The sequence below is a fragment of the Myxocyprinus asiaticus genome, chromosome 13 (assembly GCF_019703515.2).
Source record: "Myxocyprinus asiaticus isolate MX2 ecotype Aquarium Trade chromosome 13, UBuf_Myxa_2, whole genome shotgun sequence".
In the NCBI taxonomy this organism is placed as follows: Eukaryota; Metazoa; Chordata; class Actinopteri; order Cypriniformes; family Catostomidae; genus Myxocyprinus; species Myxocyprinus asiaticus.
The window spans coordinates 42,044,684-42,061,480 of NC_059356.1; the positions used below are offsets into that span (position 1 = coordinate 42,044,684).

Here is a 16,797-nt window from a genome sequence, read left to right on the forward strand (position 1 = left end):
CCCTGAAGGTAACGAATTACCCCTCAGTGTTATTTTCACTGAGGTGAACTGAATTCTGTGTATCTGTGAACTCCAAGTTGCATTTTGTTTGGTCGGTGTGCTCTGTCAAAAGACAGCAGTAATAAAGCCATGCATAATATAATCTGGTTAAAGGAACATGTTGATGATCCACTGAGAAATTATTTACTGTATACATTATATTTATGTTTCCAATAAATTGTTTTTCCTGTCAAAACTCTTTAAACCAAGGGGGCACCCGGATTTGAACCAGGGACCTCTTGATCTGCAGTCAAATGCTCTACCACTGAGCTATACCCCCCTTCGAAGTAAAGTAGTGTTAATTTAAATTCCTGAAAAACCAAACGTTCATTTAATTTATGAATCGTTAAATCTCACACTAGTGCGATGTAACGGGACAATATGTCGGTTGGTTTATTGATCTCTTTGTAAACGGGTTGTACCGGAGAGGAGCGCGCATGAGCACCGTAAATGCCCAGGCTCGAGCTCTCGTTGCAGCGCGATGGCTCGAAGACGTTGTCAAAAGCAACCGAGTGGGACCAAATTTGCGAATATTAGCCGCGTCTTGGTATTTACCTAAGCGCAATGCATACATCCCCGGGGCCCTCGTTTTTCGACATCGACAAATGCTGTGACAAAAGCTACGAGTCTGATCACATGCTGCCCACGGAGGGCGAGTTTGCCGACTCCGTGGGTAATTTGGGCATGGTTAACAACACGCATGTGGTCGTTTACGATGCTGGCGACTTTGGCTCTTTCTCTGCGCCACGGGCATGGTGGATGTCTTCCGACACAATTCGGTATAAGTTCTGGACGGAAGGTTCAAGAACTGGTTTAACACTGTACTAAACACATAACAGCAGCATAAAATTAATCCATTAGACTCCAGTGGTTAAATCCACGTCTAATGAAGCGATCCAATCTGTTTTGGGTGAGAACAGACCAAAATGTCACTCCTTTTTCATTGCACATCTTGCCATTGTAATCTCTAGGCACGATCATGATTTTAAGCAAGGAAGTGTAATCGAGCTTGAAATCATGATCGCCAAGGAGACTGCTGATGTCAAGATTTATAGTGAAAAAGCTATATTTTGGTCTGTTCTCATCTGAAACCGACTGCATTGCTTAAGAATACATGGATTAAACCACTGGAGTCGTATGGATTACTTTTATGCTTGCGTTATGTGCTTTTAAGGAAGCTTCAAAGTTCTGATCACCATTCACTTGCATTTTATGGACCTTCAGAGCTGAAATATTCTTCTTAAAATCTTCATTTGTGTTCTGCAGAAGAGAGAAAGTCATACACATCTGGGATGGCATGAGGGTGAGGAAATGATGGGAGAATTTTCGTTTTTGGGTGAACTATTTCTTTAAGTGAACTACAAAAAAAGCTAGTTATTTGAAAAATGTTAAAAACTTAAAGAACCTGTGACGAGATACAGCCCTAAAATATACACTTTCCCTTATACATTCATATAGAGTTAAGCCTGAAATATTAATAAAAAACAAAAGTTAATGTCCAAGTTGTTGATCAACAGTGTTGTGTGTAATCTGATTACAAGGTAATTAGTTACTGTAATCTAATTACTTTTAAGTATAAAAAAGTAATGTAACACATTACCATTTAAATTCTTGTAATCAGATTACAGTTACTGCCTTCCAGTTAAATTAATTACTTGTAAGGACATTACTTGGATTACACATATTTCTAAAATAATATTAGTTATGTAAAATACATTTAAAACATGAATTGCGTTCATGTGTATGTCTGTTTGTGTTTCTGTGACAGCTGTAGGGACAACGACAATGAACAGTGAAGAAATGTAGACATTATTTTGAGTTTTAGGAAGTAACATAAAAGTAATTAGTAATGTGATTACCTTTTCGAAAAAGTGATCAATACTTTACCATTTTAGAGAAGTAATCTGAAATTTGTAGTGGATTACTATTTTTGAGTAACCTACCCAACACTGTTGGTCAATTTCCCTAATACAGCATAGCAGGAAATAATAATCATAGAAATGATGTACCATTGCAAGACATGCATGTGTCTTATCTCCCAATTATCTCTTTATCTCAGACACAGAGCCTGGACATGTCCCTGGCTCTGTTAACATGCCCTTTACCAGCTTCATGGGCTCAACATTAGGTCTGGAACTTCCTGTAGAGGAACTCACCAAGCTCTTCCAGCAGGCTGGAGTTGACCTGCACAAACCCTTCTGCGGTACCTGTGGCTCAGGTGTGACTGCCTGTCACATCGCCCTCGCTGCTCATCTGTGCAGCCATCCAGGTGTATGTCTGTACGATGGGGTGTGGGCTGAGTGGTTCACTAAGGATGCACCGGAACATGTGATTTCTGAGGGTAAAGGAAAACAGTTTTTGAGACTTGTTGAACAGATGACTAATTGAAAACACTTTTGATATATTTTTATTTTTTTTTTTAAACTACTCTGTGGAAGAAAAAACATGTAACATGTAAAATGTCACTGTAACCCAGATTTATTTTTTTTATTTTTATTTTTTTTAAGAAAAGTACGGACGAGTTAAAATTATGTTTTGTGGTAATCAATATGATGCCTCAAATGCTGTCGATTGAGCTTAACATGTATTGAACCTGGAATACTTATTTAAATTATTTAGCGAGTGTGTTCACCATTGTACTTTGTCGCATTTGCAATAGAATGAAATTGGGTTTACTTAGTAAAAAAAGAAAGTGAAGCCACGTTATCGTGTACTATAGTTGAAATTCCATATTTATTTTTGCAAAACAAATAAATCTCTTTAAATATCACAACATATCTATGTCCCTCTCAAATTTCTTTTTCAAGAACACAACTCAAGGTTTTGTGAAACAAATGATTCGTAAAGGTTTTGAAGTTTCATGAAGTAGTGTATTGAAAGCGCCCATCACTAGGTGGCAATATGCATGACGAATGCGGATTGCTAAAAGAAAAAGAATGTGGGAGTGAAAGTGGACATTTATAGTTTTAAAAGGACTTAAATATTGATATGTTTCTGAACCACTCTATCATATCACTTCTGAAGACATGGATTAAACCACGGGGGTGTTATGGATTACTTGTATGCTGCCTTTATATGCTTTCTTGAGCTTCAAAGTTCTGGTCACTGTTCACTTGCATTGTATGGACCTACAGAGCTGAGATATTCTTTAAAAAAAATTCATTTGTGTTCCTTAGAAGAAAGAAAGTCATACACATATGGGATGGCATTACTTTAAATGTGTTTTCCTTGTTGATAGTCGCCCCGGATAATGCCTGAGGGTCCTGTGAGCAAAAACAAACAAGCGCTGGACTCCGTTCCACTGCATTCATGACTTAATGTTGTTTACCGATTTTTCTTTACTAGTCACGTAAAAATGTATGCGATTTTAAATTCGTTGTAAGGTCTGCAAACATTTTACCAACGGGTTGGCTTAGTCACGGGCTTTCCACGGAAGAATAAAAAAATAATAATTTTGATTTTAACATCAAACGTTTGGATATCAGACAGTAGTCATAATTGGCGGGGTGGCAAGGTATTTTTTTGTGACAGTTGGACTTTTTCTGGGCTTTTTTGAAGGTAAGTTAGCAACTGATAGCTAGCCATCCAATGCTAAAGATAACGCGTGTAAGCTTAGCAAAGCAAGTCACATGCTACACACTAACGCTTTAACCTGTTGCAATTAGTTCACTGAAAGTATTTAGACTGTGTCCACCATGGACATTCACATTGTTATCTTTATTTTTGACTTTATGGATGCACCAACAACACGTTTGATTGTTGATTCTCTATCTGTGCAGAGGGCGGCGCTGTTGAAGTATGTCTGGAATTGCGTTGAGTAGACTGTCACAGGAGCGTAAAGCCTGGAGAAAAGATCATCCATTTGTAAGACACACACACACACACACACACACACACACACGATGTTTGAAAGCTAAACTTGCAAAATGTGCAGTCAGTCTACAATGCAGAATACCCTGTATGAATAAAATAGCATCATAATTCTATTTGTCTGTCCTAAGTTCTATTGTCTTCTCAATGTGAATGCAGTGCAATGCGACTGGTACTCTTGCTTGTTTTTCTGTAGGGTTTTGTGGCTGTGCCAACCAAGAACCCAGATGGCACCATGAATCTAATGAATTGGGAGTGTGCAATACCAGGCAAAAAGGGGGTAAATAACTTTCTATCATCCCTCTGCACAAGTGGTGATTGTCTCTTGAACTTACATTTACATATACATTTATTCATTTATCAGACGCTTTTATTCAAAGCGACTTACAAATAAGAACAATAGAAGTGATTCATCCAACAGAAGGGGAGACAATATAATAAGTGCTGTAAATACAAGTCTCACATAGTTTTGAGCAGTACACATAGCAAGGAAAGATTTAATTTTTTAAAGAACATGAAGGTAGTGCGTTAGTATGAATGGGTGAGGTGTTCACGAAAAAGATGTGTCTTTAGCTGCTTTTTGAAAGAGGCTAAAGACACAGCCGCTCGGGTGGAATTAGGCAGGTCACTCCACCAGCGGGGAACAGTCAAGGTCCGGGACAGTGATTTTGTGCCTCTATGAGATGGCACCACAAGGCACTGTTCACCCACAGAACGCAGGCTTCTGGAGGGCACATAAGTCTGAAGTGGTGAGTTTAGATAGTGGGGTGCGGAGCTAGTGGTTGTTCTGTAAGCAAGCATCAATGCCTTGAACTTAACACGAGCAACTATTGGCAGCCAGTGCAATTTGATGAAGAGAGGCGTGATGTGGGCTCTCTTGGGCTCATTGAAGAGCACTGTTGCTGCCGCATTCTGGATCAGTTTCAGAGGTTTGACATTACCTGCTGGAAGGCCTGCCAGAAGAACATTGCAATAGCCCAGCCTGGATAGAACAAGTGCTTGGACGAGGAGATGTGTAGCATGCTCCAATAGGAAGGGCCTGATCTTCCTTATGTTCTACAAGGCAGAGCTGCACGATCGGGCAGTCCTTGCGATGTGGTCTGTGAAGTTCAACTGATCATCAAACACAACTCAAAGATTTCTGGCTGTCCTGGATGGTGTAATCGTTGACGAGTCTAGCTGAATGGTGAAGTTGTGATGAATTGCTGGGCTCGCTGGAAGCACGAGCAGCTCTGTCTTAGCAAGGCTGAGTTGGAGGTGGTGATTTCATCCAACACGAAATGTCTGCTAGGCAGGCTGAGATCCAGGCCGCTACCATCAGATCATCAGGCTGGAATGAGAGGTAGAGGTGCATGTCATCACCATATCAATGATAGGAAAAGCCATGTGCCGGAATAATGGATACTAGTGATGACATGTGTTTGGAGAAGAGAAGTGGTCCAAGCACTGAACCCTAAGGCACCCCGGTAGCAAGTTGGTGAGACTTAGACACATCTCCCCTCCAAGACACCCTGAAAGACCTACCTGTGAGGTAAAACTTGAGTCAGTGGAGCACGGTTCCTGTGTTGCCCTTTGTGGTGAGGGTTGACAGGAGAATCTGGTGGTTTACTGTGTCGAAAGCAGCAGACAGATCCAGCAGGATGAGTACTGATGATTTGGATGCTGCTCTCGCCAGTCTCAGAGCTTCAGTAACTGACAGCAGGGCAGTCTCTGTAGTGTCCGCTTTTGAAGCCAGACTGGTTGCTGTCTAGCAGGTTGTTCTGTGTAAGAAGACACACATTTTTCATATTAATCTTTTATCAGATAAGATGAAAACAGTTACTGATCAAAAGCTTAATTTCTCAAAGTTGGTTACATATTTCTCCTACACTCTCTAAACACAGCATGTGTGCAATATTATATGCACGTTATGGAGTCTCGCAGTGTGTGGGTACAAGATGCTTATTCTAAAACAAGTAATAGCTTTATGGAGCCAAAAGGGGTTCAGACATTTCTATCAGGTTCTCTGAATTGATGTTACTATGCAAAGTCTATGATCAGATCTGTAACCCTTTACTGCATTTATTATTTGTTTTGTCCCTTAAAACAACTGTTTATTCCCATCTTGACTTCTCTTGCCTGTGAAGGATTGTCAGTGTATAATTAAAACTAATGGAAGAACTAGGCTTTAATGGTTAACATTATTCTCTGCAAAAAGGCCTTAAAGGGTTAGTTCACCCAAAAATGAAAATTCTCTCATCATTTACTCACCCACAAGCAATCTCAGATGTACAGTGTATGACTTTCTTTCGTCTGCAGAATTCAGATCTCATCAGATCTTGAAGAATATCTCAGCTCTGTAGGTTCATACAATGAAAGTGAACGGTGACCAGAACTTTCAAGCTTCAAAAAAGGCTTCTAGCGGTTAAAGCCATGTCTTCAGAAGTGATATAATAGGTGTGGGTGAGAAACAGATAAATGTTTAAGTCCTTTTTTAATCTAAATCTCTTTTCTTTTTGGCGATTCTTATTATTCTTGCATTTCGCCACCTACTGGTCAGGGCTGGTCAAAGGTGGAGATTTATAGTAGTAAAAATGGACATAAATATGTTTCTCACCCAAACCTATCACATCGCTTCAGAGGACATGGATTAAACCACTGGAGTCATATGGATGACTTTTATTCTGCTTTTATGTATTTTTTAAGCTTCAAAGTTTTTGTTACCATTCACTTGCATTGTATTGACCTTACATTTCTGAGATATTTGTGTTCTGCAGAAAAAGAAAGTCATACACATCTGGGATAGCATGAGGGTGAGTAAATGATGAGAGAATGTTCATATTTGGGTGAATAATCCCTTTAAGACAGCCAAAATGTAAGATAAATATAAGATGAAAAAAATATATATTAAAACAAAAATATGATAACATGACAATGTATGTGGAGAATAAAATTTTATTTTGTACTTCTAAACATTTTTAGCACTTGTTATTGCAGTTCTGAACAATAGAACTCACATTTTACATAATATGATAGAACATGACAAAAAAACGATACAAGTCATACATGAATTGTTTAGGAGGTGTTTCTTTATATTACACACAAAAATGATTATAAACTTTGAACTTTGAAAATGACGGAATAAATTTATGTAATGATAAATAAACCATGTTTTATTTTTTATTTTTTTGCTGAGAGTTTTAAATTGATCAATAATTGGCCAATAAATATCGATGGCCAATGTAGCGGTACATCCTTACTTGTTAAATATTGCACACATTTTTTTAATTGTTTGAAAATGTCTTCCTGTTCTTTTGTAGACTCTTTGGGAGGGAGGTCTTTACAAACTCAGAATGTTCTTTAAGGATGATTACCCATCTTCCCCACCAAAATGTGAGTTTGCTCTTTTTCAATGAGAGGAGGCTAAAGAAAGTTATGTAATAAGTTTATCACTTATTACTGCAATTGAACAAATTACTCATTTCATCTCACTTCACCCTTTATATAAAGTTTTACATTTACATTTATTAATTTAAGAGAACAGAGGGTTGTTGTTAAAGGTGTGTTAACAGACTCTGCTGTTCTGTTGGAGTTGGAAGATCATAAAAGTTTTTTATTTGTGGAACCTTGATTATATCCCTCATCATTTTTCCTCAGGTAAGTTTGAGCCTCCCATCTTCCACCCAAATGTTTATCCTTCAGGTACAGTGTGTCTGTCCATACTGGAGGAAGAGAAGGACTGGAGGCCAGCCATCACTATCAAACAAGTAAACTAATATACACACACAACTACAAATTTGCAGAGCTAGACATCTGTCTTTAAAAGTGTAGTGTGTAATAATTGTGTAAACAAGCCGCAGCACCAAACAGAATTGCAGTCTTGTTTAAACGTCCCGACCGGCAGATGGGAAGAATGTTTTTAACTTGTTCGGAAAAAGTCATTATTTTTACAATTCTGTTTGGTGCGGATTATAGCATGGAAATTAAACACTTCACTATTCATTTTTGGATCGTTTGGAGATATGTTTTCAAACTTACACAAACAGCAAGGGTTGTTGTTGTTTGCAGATTCACTGAGAAACTGTGCCATATTTTATTGTTGTGGTTGTAGATTTTACTGGGCATCCAAGAGCTCCTGAATGAGCCCAACATTCAGGACCCAGCACAGGCAGAGGCCTACACGATATACTGGTAAGTGCACACACATAGACAAACACTGCATGCACAGCTCTGATATTTTACTACATAGACAGATACCAAACCCCAAAATCTGAAAAAGTATTTTACTATCTTGAATCATGCTCATCTTTCTTTCTCCTGCAGTCAAAACAGAATGGACTACGAGAAGCGCGTGAGGGCGCAAGCTAAGAGATTTGCTCCAACATAGAGCGGCAGGTGCACAATCTAACAGTCTGTGCCTAGCCAATTGTTCACCACTCAGTAAAAAACCCAAAACTGCAGCTGAGTGTAAATAAAGATTTAATGTGTCTTCAGCACTGAATTGAACGAGTAGCTCTTAAGAAGAAAAGGAATCAAAACTGAAGTTGATGTTGGCTGTTTTGTTACCAGTGTTGTTATAAAAGTGATGGGAAAGGTTATTTCTTTTTTTTTATTGATGGAAACTGGTTTAAGATCATTCACAATGGAGCAATCTTCCCTCAAGCAAGGATGTAATAGATAAAGGGGTTTTGTATATTGCCTATAGGCTATATAAACAATATGAAACATATTTACTTTTCTTTTTTACAGTTTTACTGTTTCATAACTTTTAATTAAAATGTGTGGCCATAATATATGTGATGAGTGTATGAATTATTTGAATAAAACTAAAAAGTGGTTAAAGGAATAGTTCACCCCCCAAAAAATTCACTCTTCATTTACTTACCCTTATGCCATCCTAGATGTGTATGAATTTTTCTTGAGAACACAAATGAAGATTTTTAGAAGAATATCTCATCTCTGTTGGTCCATTCAATGCAAGTGAATGGTGAGCAGAACTTTGAAGCTCAAAAATAAACATAGAGACAGCATAAAAGTAATCCATATGACTCCAGTGGTTAAATCCATGTCTTCTGAAGTGATATAAGTGTGGGTGAGAAACTGATCAATATTTAAAGGGGACCTGACATGGGGAATAAAAATTTTCCCTGATATTTTGACATATAAGAGGGCATTGTACTTTAAAAACATACTGTAAGTTTCAGAACTCAAAACTTCCCCCTCACTGCAAAAAGAGCATTTGTTGAAACCAAGCTGCCAAAATGATTCGTTCTCTACTTCCTCCAATATGTGATGTCACACTGTGGTAGACATTTGCATCTGACCGCCTCCACAACAACACTTCAGTGCCTACTTTACCTTATCACTTCCGTAGCCCTGCCCAGTAGTGGTTAGCAGTGAGCCAATCATAACAGTGGGGCTTAACTGTCAAGTATTAAAGGATAGTTAGCACCAAAACTAAGCGTTTTTGACAAAGGGTCAGAATGAGGGTGGGAAATGAACATGCAAAAAAACTACTAATATTATAGGTGAACCTCAAGGAACATTAAAATAAAAAAAGGCATATCGTGACCCCTTGAAGTCCTCTTTTTTTTTACTATAAATCTCAACCAGTAGGTGACGATATGCACAAAGAATGCAAATCGCCAAAAAATAAAAGAAAAATGTGAGATTTATACTAAAAAGGACTTAAAGGTGTTGTATGCGATTTTTTTTTTTTTTTACATGGAAAGTATTCAGAAAATGTTCCTACTCCTTTAAAGATATTAATTAAATAAGTGTCCTGATATGTCTCACCGGTCTCTGTGACAGCTGTAGACACTGTAAACAGCAAACAAAAATGTGTCTGCGGGCCATTAATGCTTTTCACCTGTCAATAATTTTGCTCGTTCTCATAGTGTTGTATTTGAAGCGGATCATTGAGGCTATTGTGCCACTGTTAAATTTGACAGCCACAGGAACAAACAATGCTGCTCTTTTGCTAGGTTTTGGTCTCAAAATTATCTTTGGAGGGCAGGGTTTGGAATGAGGGGCGTGGCTAATTCAACAGCTCAGTCATGTAAAAGCTTCAGAACGCTAAAATCGTTTACAGCACCTTTATATATTGATCTGTTTCTCACTCACACCTATCATATCACTTCAGAAGACATGGATTTAACCACTGGAGTCTTATGGATTACTTTTATGCTGCCTTTATGTGCTTTTTGGAGCTTCAAAGTTCTGGCCACCATTCACTTATATCGTATGGACCAACAGAGCTGAGATATTCTTCTAAAAGTCTTTATTTGTGTTTTGCATAAGAAAGTAATACACATCTGGGATGGCATGCGGGTGAGTAAATGATGAGAGAGTTTTCATTTTTGGGTGAACAATACATTTAATTCAAGAGGGTTTTTTTTTTTATTATTATTATTTAATATTGCATGCTGTCCAAAAACGCTGTTTTGTTATTCTCCTGTATCGTATTATCTTTTATTTTTCGTATAGTTATGTATTAATTACTTTCAGATCGTTGCGCGCGAGTTTGTTTATGAAACGTCGCAGTCCGTAACCGCTGCCATGTGTCTGAGGCTCGGCGTGATGATTTATTAATATCGACGTTAAGCGCAGGTTGAGTTTCACCCACGCGCCAACCACAGAAGACACGAACTTCCTCTCACTTGAACTTTTTTTCAAAATGCCTGATTCCCGTTTTGTTTTTTTGTTTTGTTTTTTTTCCCTTGCGCAGTTTTCAGTCGTTACTTATTTATGCTCTTGAAATAACCTGTAAACCTTCACTCCCACTTTAAAGAGTCTTTTTGCTGGACCAAAGGAACATTACAGGATGAGCACTAACGACCAGTCAAAGGACATAAACAACAGGAACCAGGTGAGTTCTACACTAACTAGGCTTATATGTACATCGATATTCAAAATTGATCATATATGAACTGTGAATTGCTTTTACAATGATGCTTTAGAATTGTTTTTGAAATATAACATCTTTGTGTCATATTATAGGTTCATGTAACTGTGTTTATGTGTGTTCTATTTAGGTGAGCAGAGTGTTGTGGCCACAGGTTTCTCCGCTTTGTGCTCCACATTACTCTGACACAGGCTCAGATTACACAGATGAGCACAGATCTTATCACATGATGGGCCACTATCTGCGTGGAAACATCTTCCCTGGTGTGTCTCACATGCACACAAACCGCAATTTTTTATTTTTTTTATCCCCTTTTTCTCCCAATTTGGAATGCCCAGTTCCCACAACTTAGTAGGTCCTCGTGGTGGCGTGGTTACTCACCTCAATCCGGGTGGCAGAGGACAAGTCTCAGTTGCCTCCGCTTCTGAGACAGTCAGTCCGTGCATCTTATCACGTGGCTCGCTGTGCATGACATCATGGAGGCTCATGCTACTCTCCACATACCACGCACAACTTACCACGCACCCCATTGAGAGCGAGAACCACTAATCGCGACCACAAGGAGCTTACCCCATGTGACTCTACCCTCCCTAGCAACCGGGCCAATTTTGTTGCTTAGGAGACCTGGCTGGTGTCACTAAGCACACCCTGAATTCGAACTCACAACTCCAGGGGTGGTAGTCAGCGTCAATACTTGCTGAGCTACCCAGGCCCCCAAAACCGCATCTTTTTAATGCATTACGTAAACATGCTCACCACAACCAAGATCAAATCCCAAATATGTCTTTTGCAAGCAGAACTGCTAAAATTGGCCCCTAACCTGTATGATTATCACAGGGCCCCCAGTGGTGTGGTCATCTCAGGTCAAGGATTCATATGTTCAGCATCCCCAATCAGCCTTTGTTCATGATCCAGAGCACTGGCACGGCCATAAAACCGATCACTTGGGTAGGTTTTTTTATTTTATTAAGATTTTCACCTGAATCATCGCTCAGCATGTTTCTCTTTATGTCTCTTAAACAATATTGAAGCTCCAGCAGGTAGGATCTGAAAAATCGTGGTGTTGCAGATTTGCCACAATGATTCAAAATAGATTCTAAAAGTGAAGTTATTTACATTAATCCTGATTAGAATCAGTACAATATTTATAACCACTGCAAAGGGCATAGTTCCCCTCTTTTCTCAATATCATGAATGTGTGACGATGAAGAGGGCGTGGCCGGGCTGTGAGGCTGCATGGCCGGCGCTGAATCAGCTGATCAACAGGAGAGTGAGAAAAAGGGGAGCTGGAGATGCCAGTTCGAGAGAGAGACGCACGCGGCCGCGTTGCATGTGTGTCTGTGTTTGTATATGTTTGTTTTATGTTGAGTTTCTTAAAACTTTATGTTTACTGTTCAGCCGGTTCCCGCCCTCCTCCTTGCCCATCCTTTAACTGTTACAGGACGATACCTCAAATCATGTGGCTTTTTGAGGAGAGATGTGCTATTACTTTTCTGAGGAATCAGAGTTGTGATTTTCACCTGGCAGAAGATAAAACAGGAGGAATAATCCAATAGACTAACACTGAGAAAGGGACCTAAGCCATATCTAGGGATCTGAATATTAGAGGTTCACATTCACACTGCAGCTGAAAGCTGAATGTTGTCCAAATCTATTTTTTCGCCTCACATGTGACAGGGTGAATAGCCACAAGCGAATTGAATCTGACATTTTTTAAAATCCTATTCAGGCCACTTTCATATGTGGAAATAATTTGGAGATGTATCAGATTGTTTCCAATGTGCCTTCAGTCTGAACAGTCAGATCAGATTTAATGTGATTTCTTTTACATCAGTCTAACTCAACGATTGTCAATTGCACCCTTGATTGTTCCCATATATAGTCCTGTTATGGCTTAAACCTTTTAATTGTGAGTCATCTTTTCTTAATAACAAATGCAGTTCCTTTTTTTGATGCTAAAATAAAATAATAGCCATTATGAGTTCAGCAGATCGTTTGGGTTATATTTAAATAGTAAATATTCACATGAAAAAATACTGGACAGAGGTGGATTTATGTAACTGTATGTAAATTTCTATATTTCTTAAACTGTATCAAAATGTGAATGCAAGCACGTCAGTGGAAATCAGAAATACAAATTATGAACAGTGCTGGATAGTTACAGATTACATGTAATCTGAATTACATAACCATATTACAAAAACCAAGTGCTTGTTATTAGATTAAAATACATTGTAAAATACTCACAATCAGATTACAATTACTTTTTATGGATTACATGATTACAAATTAATCAGGCAAAGGCAGAAAATGTAGAATTTATTGATCTCTGTAATTCTTCTTTTTAAATATTTTTCTCTAATGCATTTAAGTAACATTATGTCAAAATGGTACAAGCATATCCTACTCAAATGCATGTGACTTCAAATAAACAAGAATTACTGTAGGTCAGAAGTAATCTTAAAGCAATCAGATTAGATCGAATTTAAATGGATAGTTCACCCAAAAATGAAAATTCTCTCATCATTTACTCACCCTCATGCCATCCCAGATATGAATGACTTTGTTTCTTCTGCTGAACACAAACAAAGATTTTTAGAAGACTATTTCAGCTCTTTAGGTCCATACAATGCAAGTGGATGGTGAGCAGACCTTTACTAGCTCCAAAAAGGAAACTTAAAAGTGATCCATAAGACTCCAGTGGTTAAATCCATGTCTTCAGAAGCGATATAATAGATGTGGGTGAGAAACAGATGAAAATTACTCACATGTGGTGCCTGTTTAGTTCCACTTTCACATCTGAAAGTTAAAGTGGAGATTTAGAGTAAAAAAGGACTTGCATGTTCTGTTTCTCAGCTACACCTATTATATCGCTTCTGAAGACATTGATTTAAGCACTGGAGTCGTATGGATTGCATTGAATGGACCTACAGAGCTGAGATATTCCTCTAAAATCTTGGTTTGTGTTCTGCTGCTGAAAGAAAATCATACAAATCTGGGACGCAATGAGGGTGAGTAAATGATGAGAGAATTTTCATTTTTGGGTGAACTATCCCTTTAAAGTGAAATCCAAGAGATTACGCTACTGACTAAAATTTTAGTTGTGTAATTTGTAATCAGTAACAGATTACAATTCAGAAGTAAACTACCCAGCACAGATTATAAATTATTTTTTAATTAATCTTACATATAATAGCATTGACATTGTATTATATTATTGTAAATACAGCTAATTGTGGTTTCAGTTATAATTTAATTACAGAATGCTAACTATTCATATTATAATGATGTACATTACAGGTTTTGTTGCTGGCCAATTTCCATGCTGGTCTAAGATGGCTAATGCTGGTTTGGTGCTGGTCTAGCTTGTGGACCAGCATAGCCATGCTTTTCACCAGCAAAACCCAGCTCGTAAGTTAGTTGACCAGCATGGTCTTTTAGGTGAAGCTGGTTAAACTAGTTAAGAAGCCTGTTGGGGACACCAGCACGCCAGCATGTGAACAACCTTTCAAAAAAATCAGATTTGAGCCACATTCAGCTGCGGTGTGAACATAGACATGAGACCTGAGGGTGGGCTCTTTTAACTTGGGCCAGTAAGCAACCACTCATAACACCCTAACAGCCTTATAGCAACGCCCTGTCAACCACTTAGAACACAATAGCGTTGAAGTGGCGTGTTTTGCAGGGGCAAACACCACTTACATTTTCTTCATAAAAATGTGAAAATCTGTTTCAAATAGTAGACTTTCAATATTAGAAAAAAATTGTCTTTGCATTTTAAATTGCATATTTAAGCCATATACCTTCTTTCCTCCTGCAGTGAAGTGGACAGAGCAGAACTTTCTCGACAAACGACTGCACAAGCTGCTGAAGGAAATGGAGGTCAAGGGCGTGTCCAAATAAGCCTGACATTTGTCGCTTTTGAAAACCGCAGCAAATAAACTCCTTTTCACACCTTCAGAAAAGACTTATAATGATACTCACCCAAGCACATACACACACAGTTTTTATTTAAAGACTTACATCTAAATATGCACTTGTGAGCATCAATATTCACAAATAAACCCTATTCACACTTGAACTGCTAACTCATACTCAGGGTTGGGAGGGTTACTTTTGAAATGTATTCCACTACAGATTACAGAATACATGCTGTAAAATGTCATTTGTAACATATTCCGTTTGATTACTCAAGGTCAGTAACGTATTCTAAATACTTTGGATTACTTCTTTAGCACTGGTAGATTTTTTCACTTATTTTGACTATAAAAACTCTGCCAGTACAGTAAGACAAAATACACATGTTAAAAATACATTCTCTGAAAAACCTAAATATCTTATGCAGTGTTGTTTCTAAAACAAGATTAATCAAATTGATCTTGTTTTAAGGATTTTTAGATATTTTTACATGAAAACAATACAAAAATAATTATCAAGAATATGAGTTTTGCCCTAATATCAAAGATCTTACTAGAAAAAAAGAAATTATGATCCAACGTGAATTTTCTGCATGTAAAATGGCTAGAAATAGCATTTAGCTTAGCGTAAAGCTGACAATTTACACAAGGTTTATTTCTATTTCTTCTGCTCCAAACTTACTTCAAACTTACTTCTCTGTCTGCTCGTATGAATGTAACACATCATAAGAAAGTGTTTCACCGCTGTTCAAATGCACTTTGAATTGCATCATTTATATGTATAAATGTTTTCCATCTGAAAGGACTAAATATTAAATGAAACAAATGACAATAAAATGCAAAGTAATCTCTTCAGTAATCAAAATAGTTTTTGAATGGAACTGTATTCTAATTACCAATGATTTAAACTGTAACTGTAGCAGGCCCGGTTGTTTTTTATGTACAAAACATTTATTGCTTTGTTTTTTTCTTATCTTCTTCACATGATCTGTCGCTGAAAATGACAGCAAAATGCTGCGCCTGCAGATAATTGATTTGCGAAATCATACACGTTTATAAGTTTTGATGCAGCATTTTGAGTTTGCTGGGATTCAAGGAAATCTGCTTGCCAGTTATTGGTCTTACATATTCAGCTGAGCAGAGGTGTGCGGTTATTTTGGTACAAGGGCCACATCAGCCGTTAAGTAGAACATGGAAGAGAGAAGATAAAAAGTTCTGCATATTTGTATTTTTTAAGCCCAGAAGTAGAAGTGCACTCAAAGAATGATGCACAATTTTCTGAAGTGTATACTGATTGACGGGACCATTCTGTGATTGCTTGAAGTTTTGCTGCTACTTTTCTATCATGTGTTAGTAAAACTGAATAAAGGCTGAATAAAATAATGAATTGTTTATTTTACCATACTTCAATGCAATGGTAATTTAGTATTCAATTTAATACCCTACATCAGGAGTCTGGTTTAATAGTAAAATAAAATATTTGGAAATTATAGATTCTAAAAGCTAATTTTAATGTTCGCCGCAAAGTGGATAAAGTTGTTTTATTCTGAAAACAGTTTACCTTTTTACACGCTCATGGGTCATGATTTGGGTCTCATCAATGGGTTGTTTGGCATCCCGTTCAGCACACAACTGAATAATACAGGCTGCATTACACTGATAAATTATTACTGCCAGAGTAACATTCGCATACAGGTGTGAGGGACATTTTACAAATAACACAAAAAACAGTCCTTTTCCTCTCTCACTTGGTTTTGATGCGAAGATCTATTGGGATTTTACTAAAGATCATCACTGAAAAGGTTTGCTCGCAGACTTGCCACTAAACGGCACACGCAGCCTCATGTATGGACACGGGATGGCTAGATCACACTTTTATTTGAGCAAAATATTGCACTATTGAGCGCTAAGTATTTTAATTTTCTCACATACATGATTGCCAGACAGGGGCGGAGCCAGGAGTTTTTCACAGGGGTGGCGTGGCAGGGGCCAGTGATCAGTCTGTAGTGTCACAGAAATGGGGGGGGGGATATAGTGACACCTGGGACAGAGAGGTGCGGTGACCTTGGTGTGCGCACGTTAAGAATC

At 38.0% G+C, this 16,797-nt stretch overlaps 2 protein-coding genes and 1 non-coding gene across 4 annotated transcripts in view; 2 read left to right on the forward strand and 1 right to left on the reverse strand.

Moving 5' to 3' along the window:
* Positions 1 to 247: 247 nt before the first annotated feature.
* trnac-gca (transfer RNA cysteine (anticodon GCA)) lies at positions 248 to 319 on the reverse strand. The gene has a single exon. It is a non-coding gene; the product is annotated as a tRNA-Cys (tRNA).
* Positions 320 to 3,273: 2,954 nt separating this feature from the next.
* LOC127450048 (SUMO-conjugating enzyme UBC9-like) lies at positions 3,274 to 8,763 on the forward strand. Its single transcript, XM_051713759.1, has 7 exons — positions 3,274 to 3,597; positions 3,819 to 3,903; positions 4,106 to 4,189; positions 7,209 to 7,281; positions 7,546 to 7,655; positions 8,000 to 8,079; positions 8,212 to 8,763. The coding sequence occupies exons 2-7, from the start codon at positions 3,838 to 3,840 to the stop codon at positions 8,273 to 8,275; spliced, it is 477 nt and encodes a 158-aa protein (XP_051569719.1). The 5' UTR covers positions 3,274 to 3,597; positions 3,819 to 3,837; the 3' UTR covers positions 8,276 to 8,763.
* Positions 8,764 to 10,176: 1,413 nt separating this feature from the next.
* The window catches only part of LOC127450051 (testis-expressed protein 33-like), a 304,945-nt gene continuing 298,324 nt past the window's right edge, over positions 10,177 to 16,797 (forward strand). The window contains exons 1-4 of one of the 2 annotated variants that reach the window (XR_007898898.1): positions 10,177 to 10,756; positions 10,923 to 11,055; positions 11,630 to 11,740; positions 14,613 to 15,359. Coding sequence is in view for 1 of the 2 variants with exons in the window: in XM_051713761.1 (XP_051569721.1) it covers positions 10,712 to 10,756; positions 10,923 to 11,055; positions 11,630 to 11,740; positions 14,613 to 14,695 (372 nt within the window). In the remaining variant the exon portion in view is untranslated. Of the gene's footprint in view, positions 10,757 to 10,922; positions 11,056 to 11,629; positions 11,741 to 14,612; positions 16,073 to 16,797 lie in introns of those variants that run through there. The other variant, XM_051713761.1, reaches the window with a different exon arrangement.

What these genes read in the sequence shown, in the direction of transcription:
- LOC127450048 (XM_051713759.1), top strand. Translation starts at nt 3,838, where the DNA reads ATGTCTGGAATTGCGTTGAGTAGACTGTCACAGGAGCGTAAAGCCTGG. An exon ending in CCCATCTTCCCCACCAAAAT is followed by an intron (nt 7,282 to 7,545) that starts GTGAGTTTGCTC and finishes ATTTTTCCTCAG; the next exon opens with GTAAGTTTGAGCCTCCCATC. An exon ending in CAGCCATCACTATCAAACAA is followed by an intron (nt 7,656 to 7,999) that starts GTAAACTAATAT and finishes TTGTGGTTGTAG; the next exon opens with ATTTTACTGGGCATCCAAGA.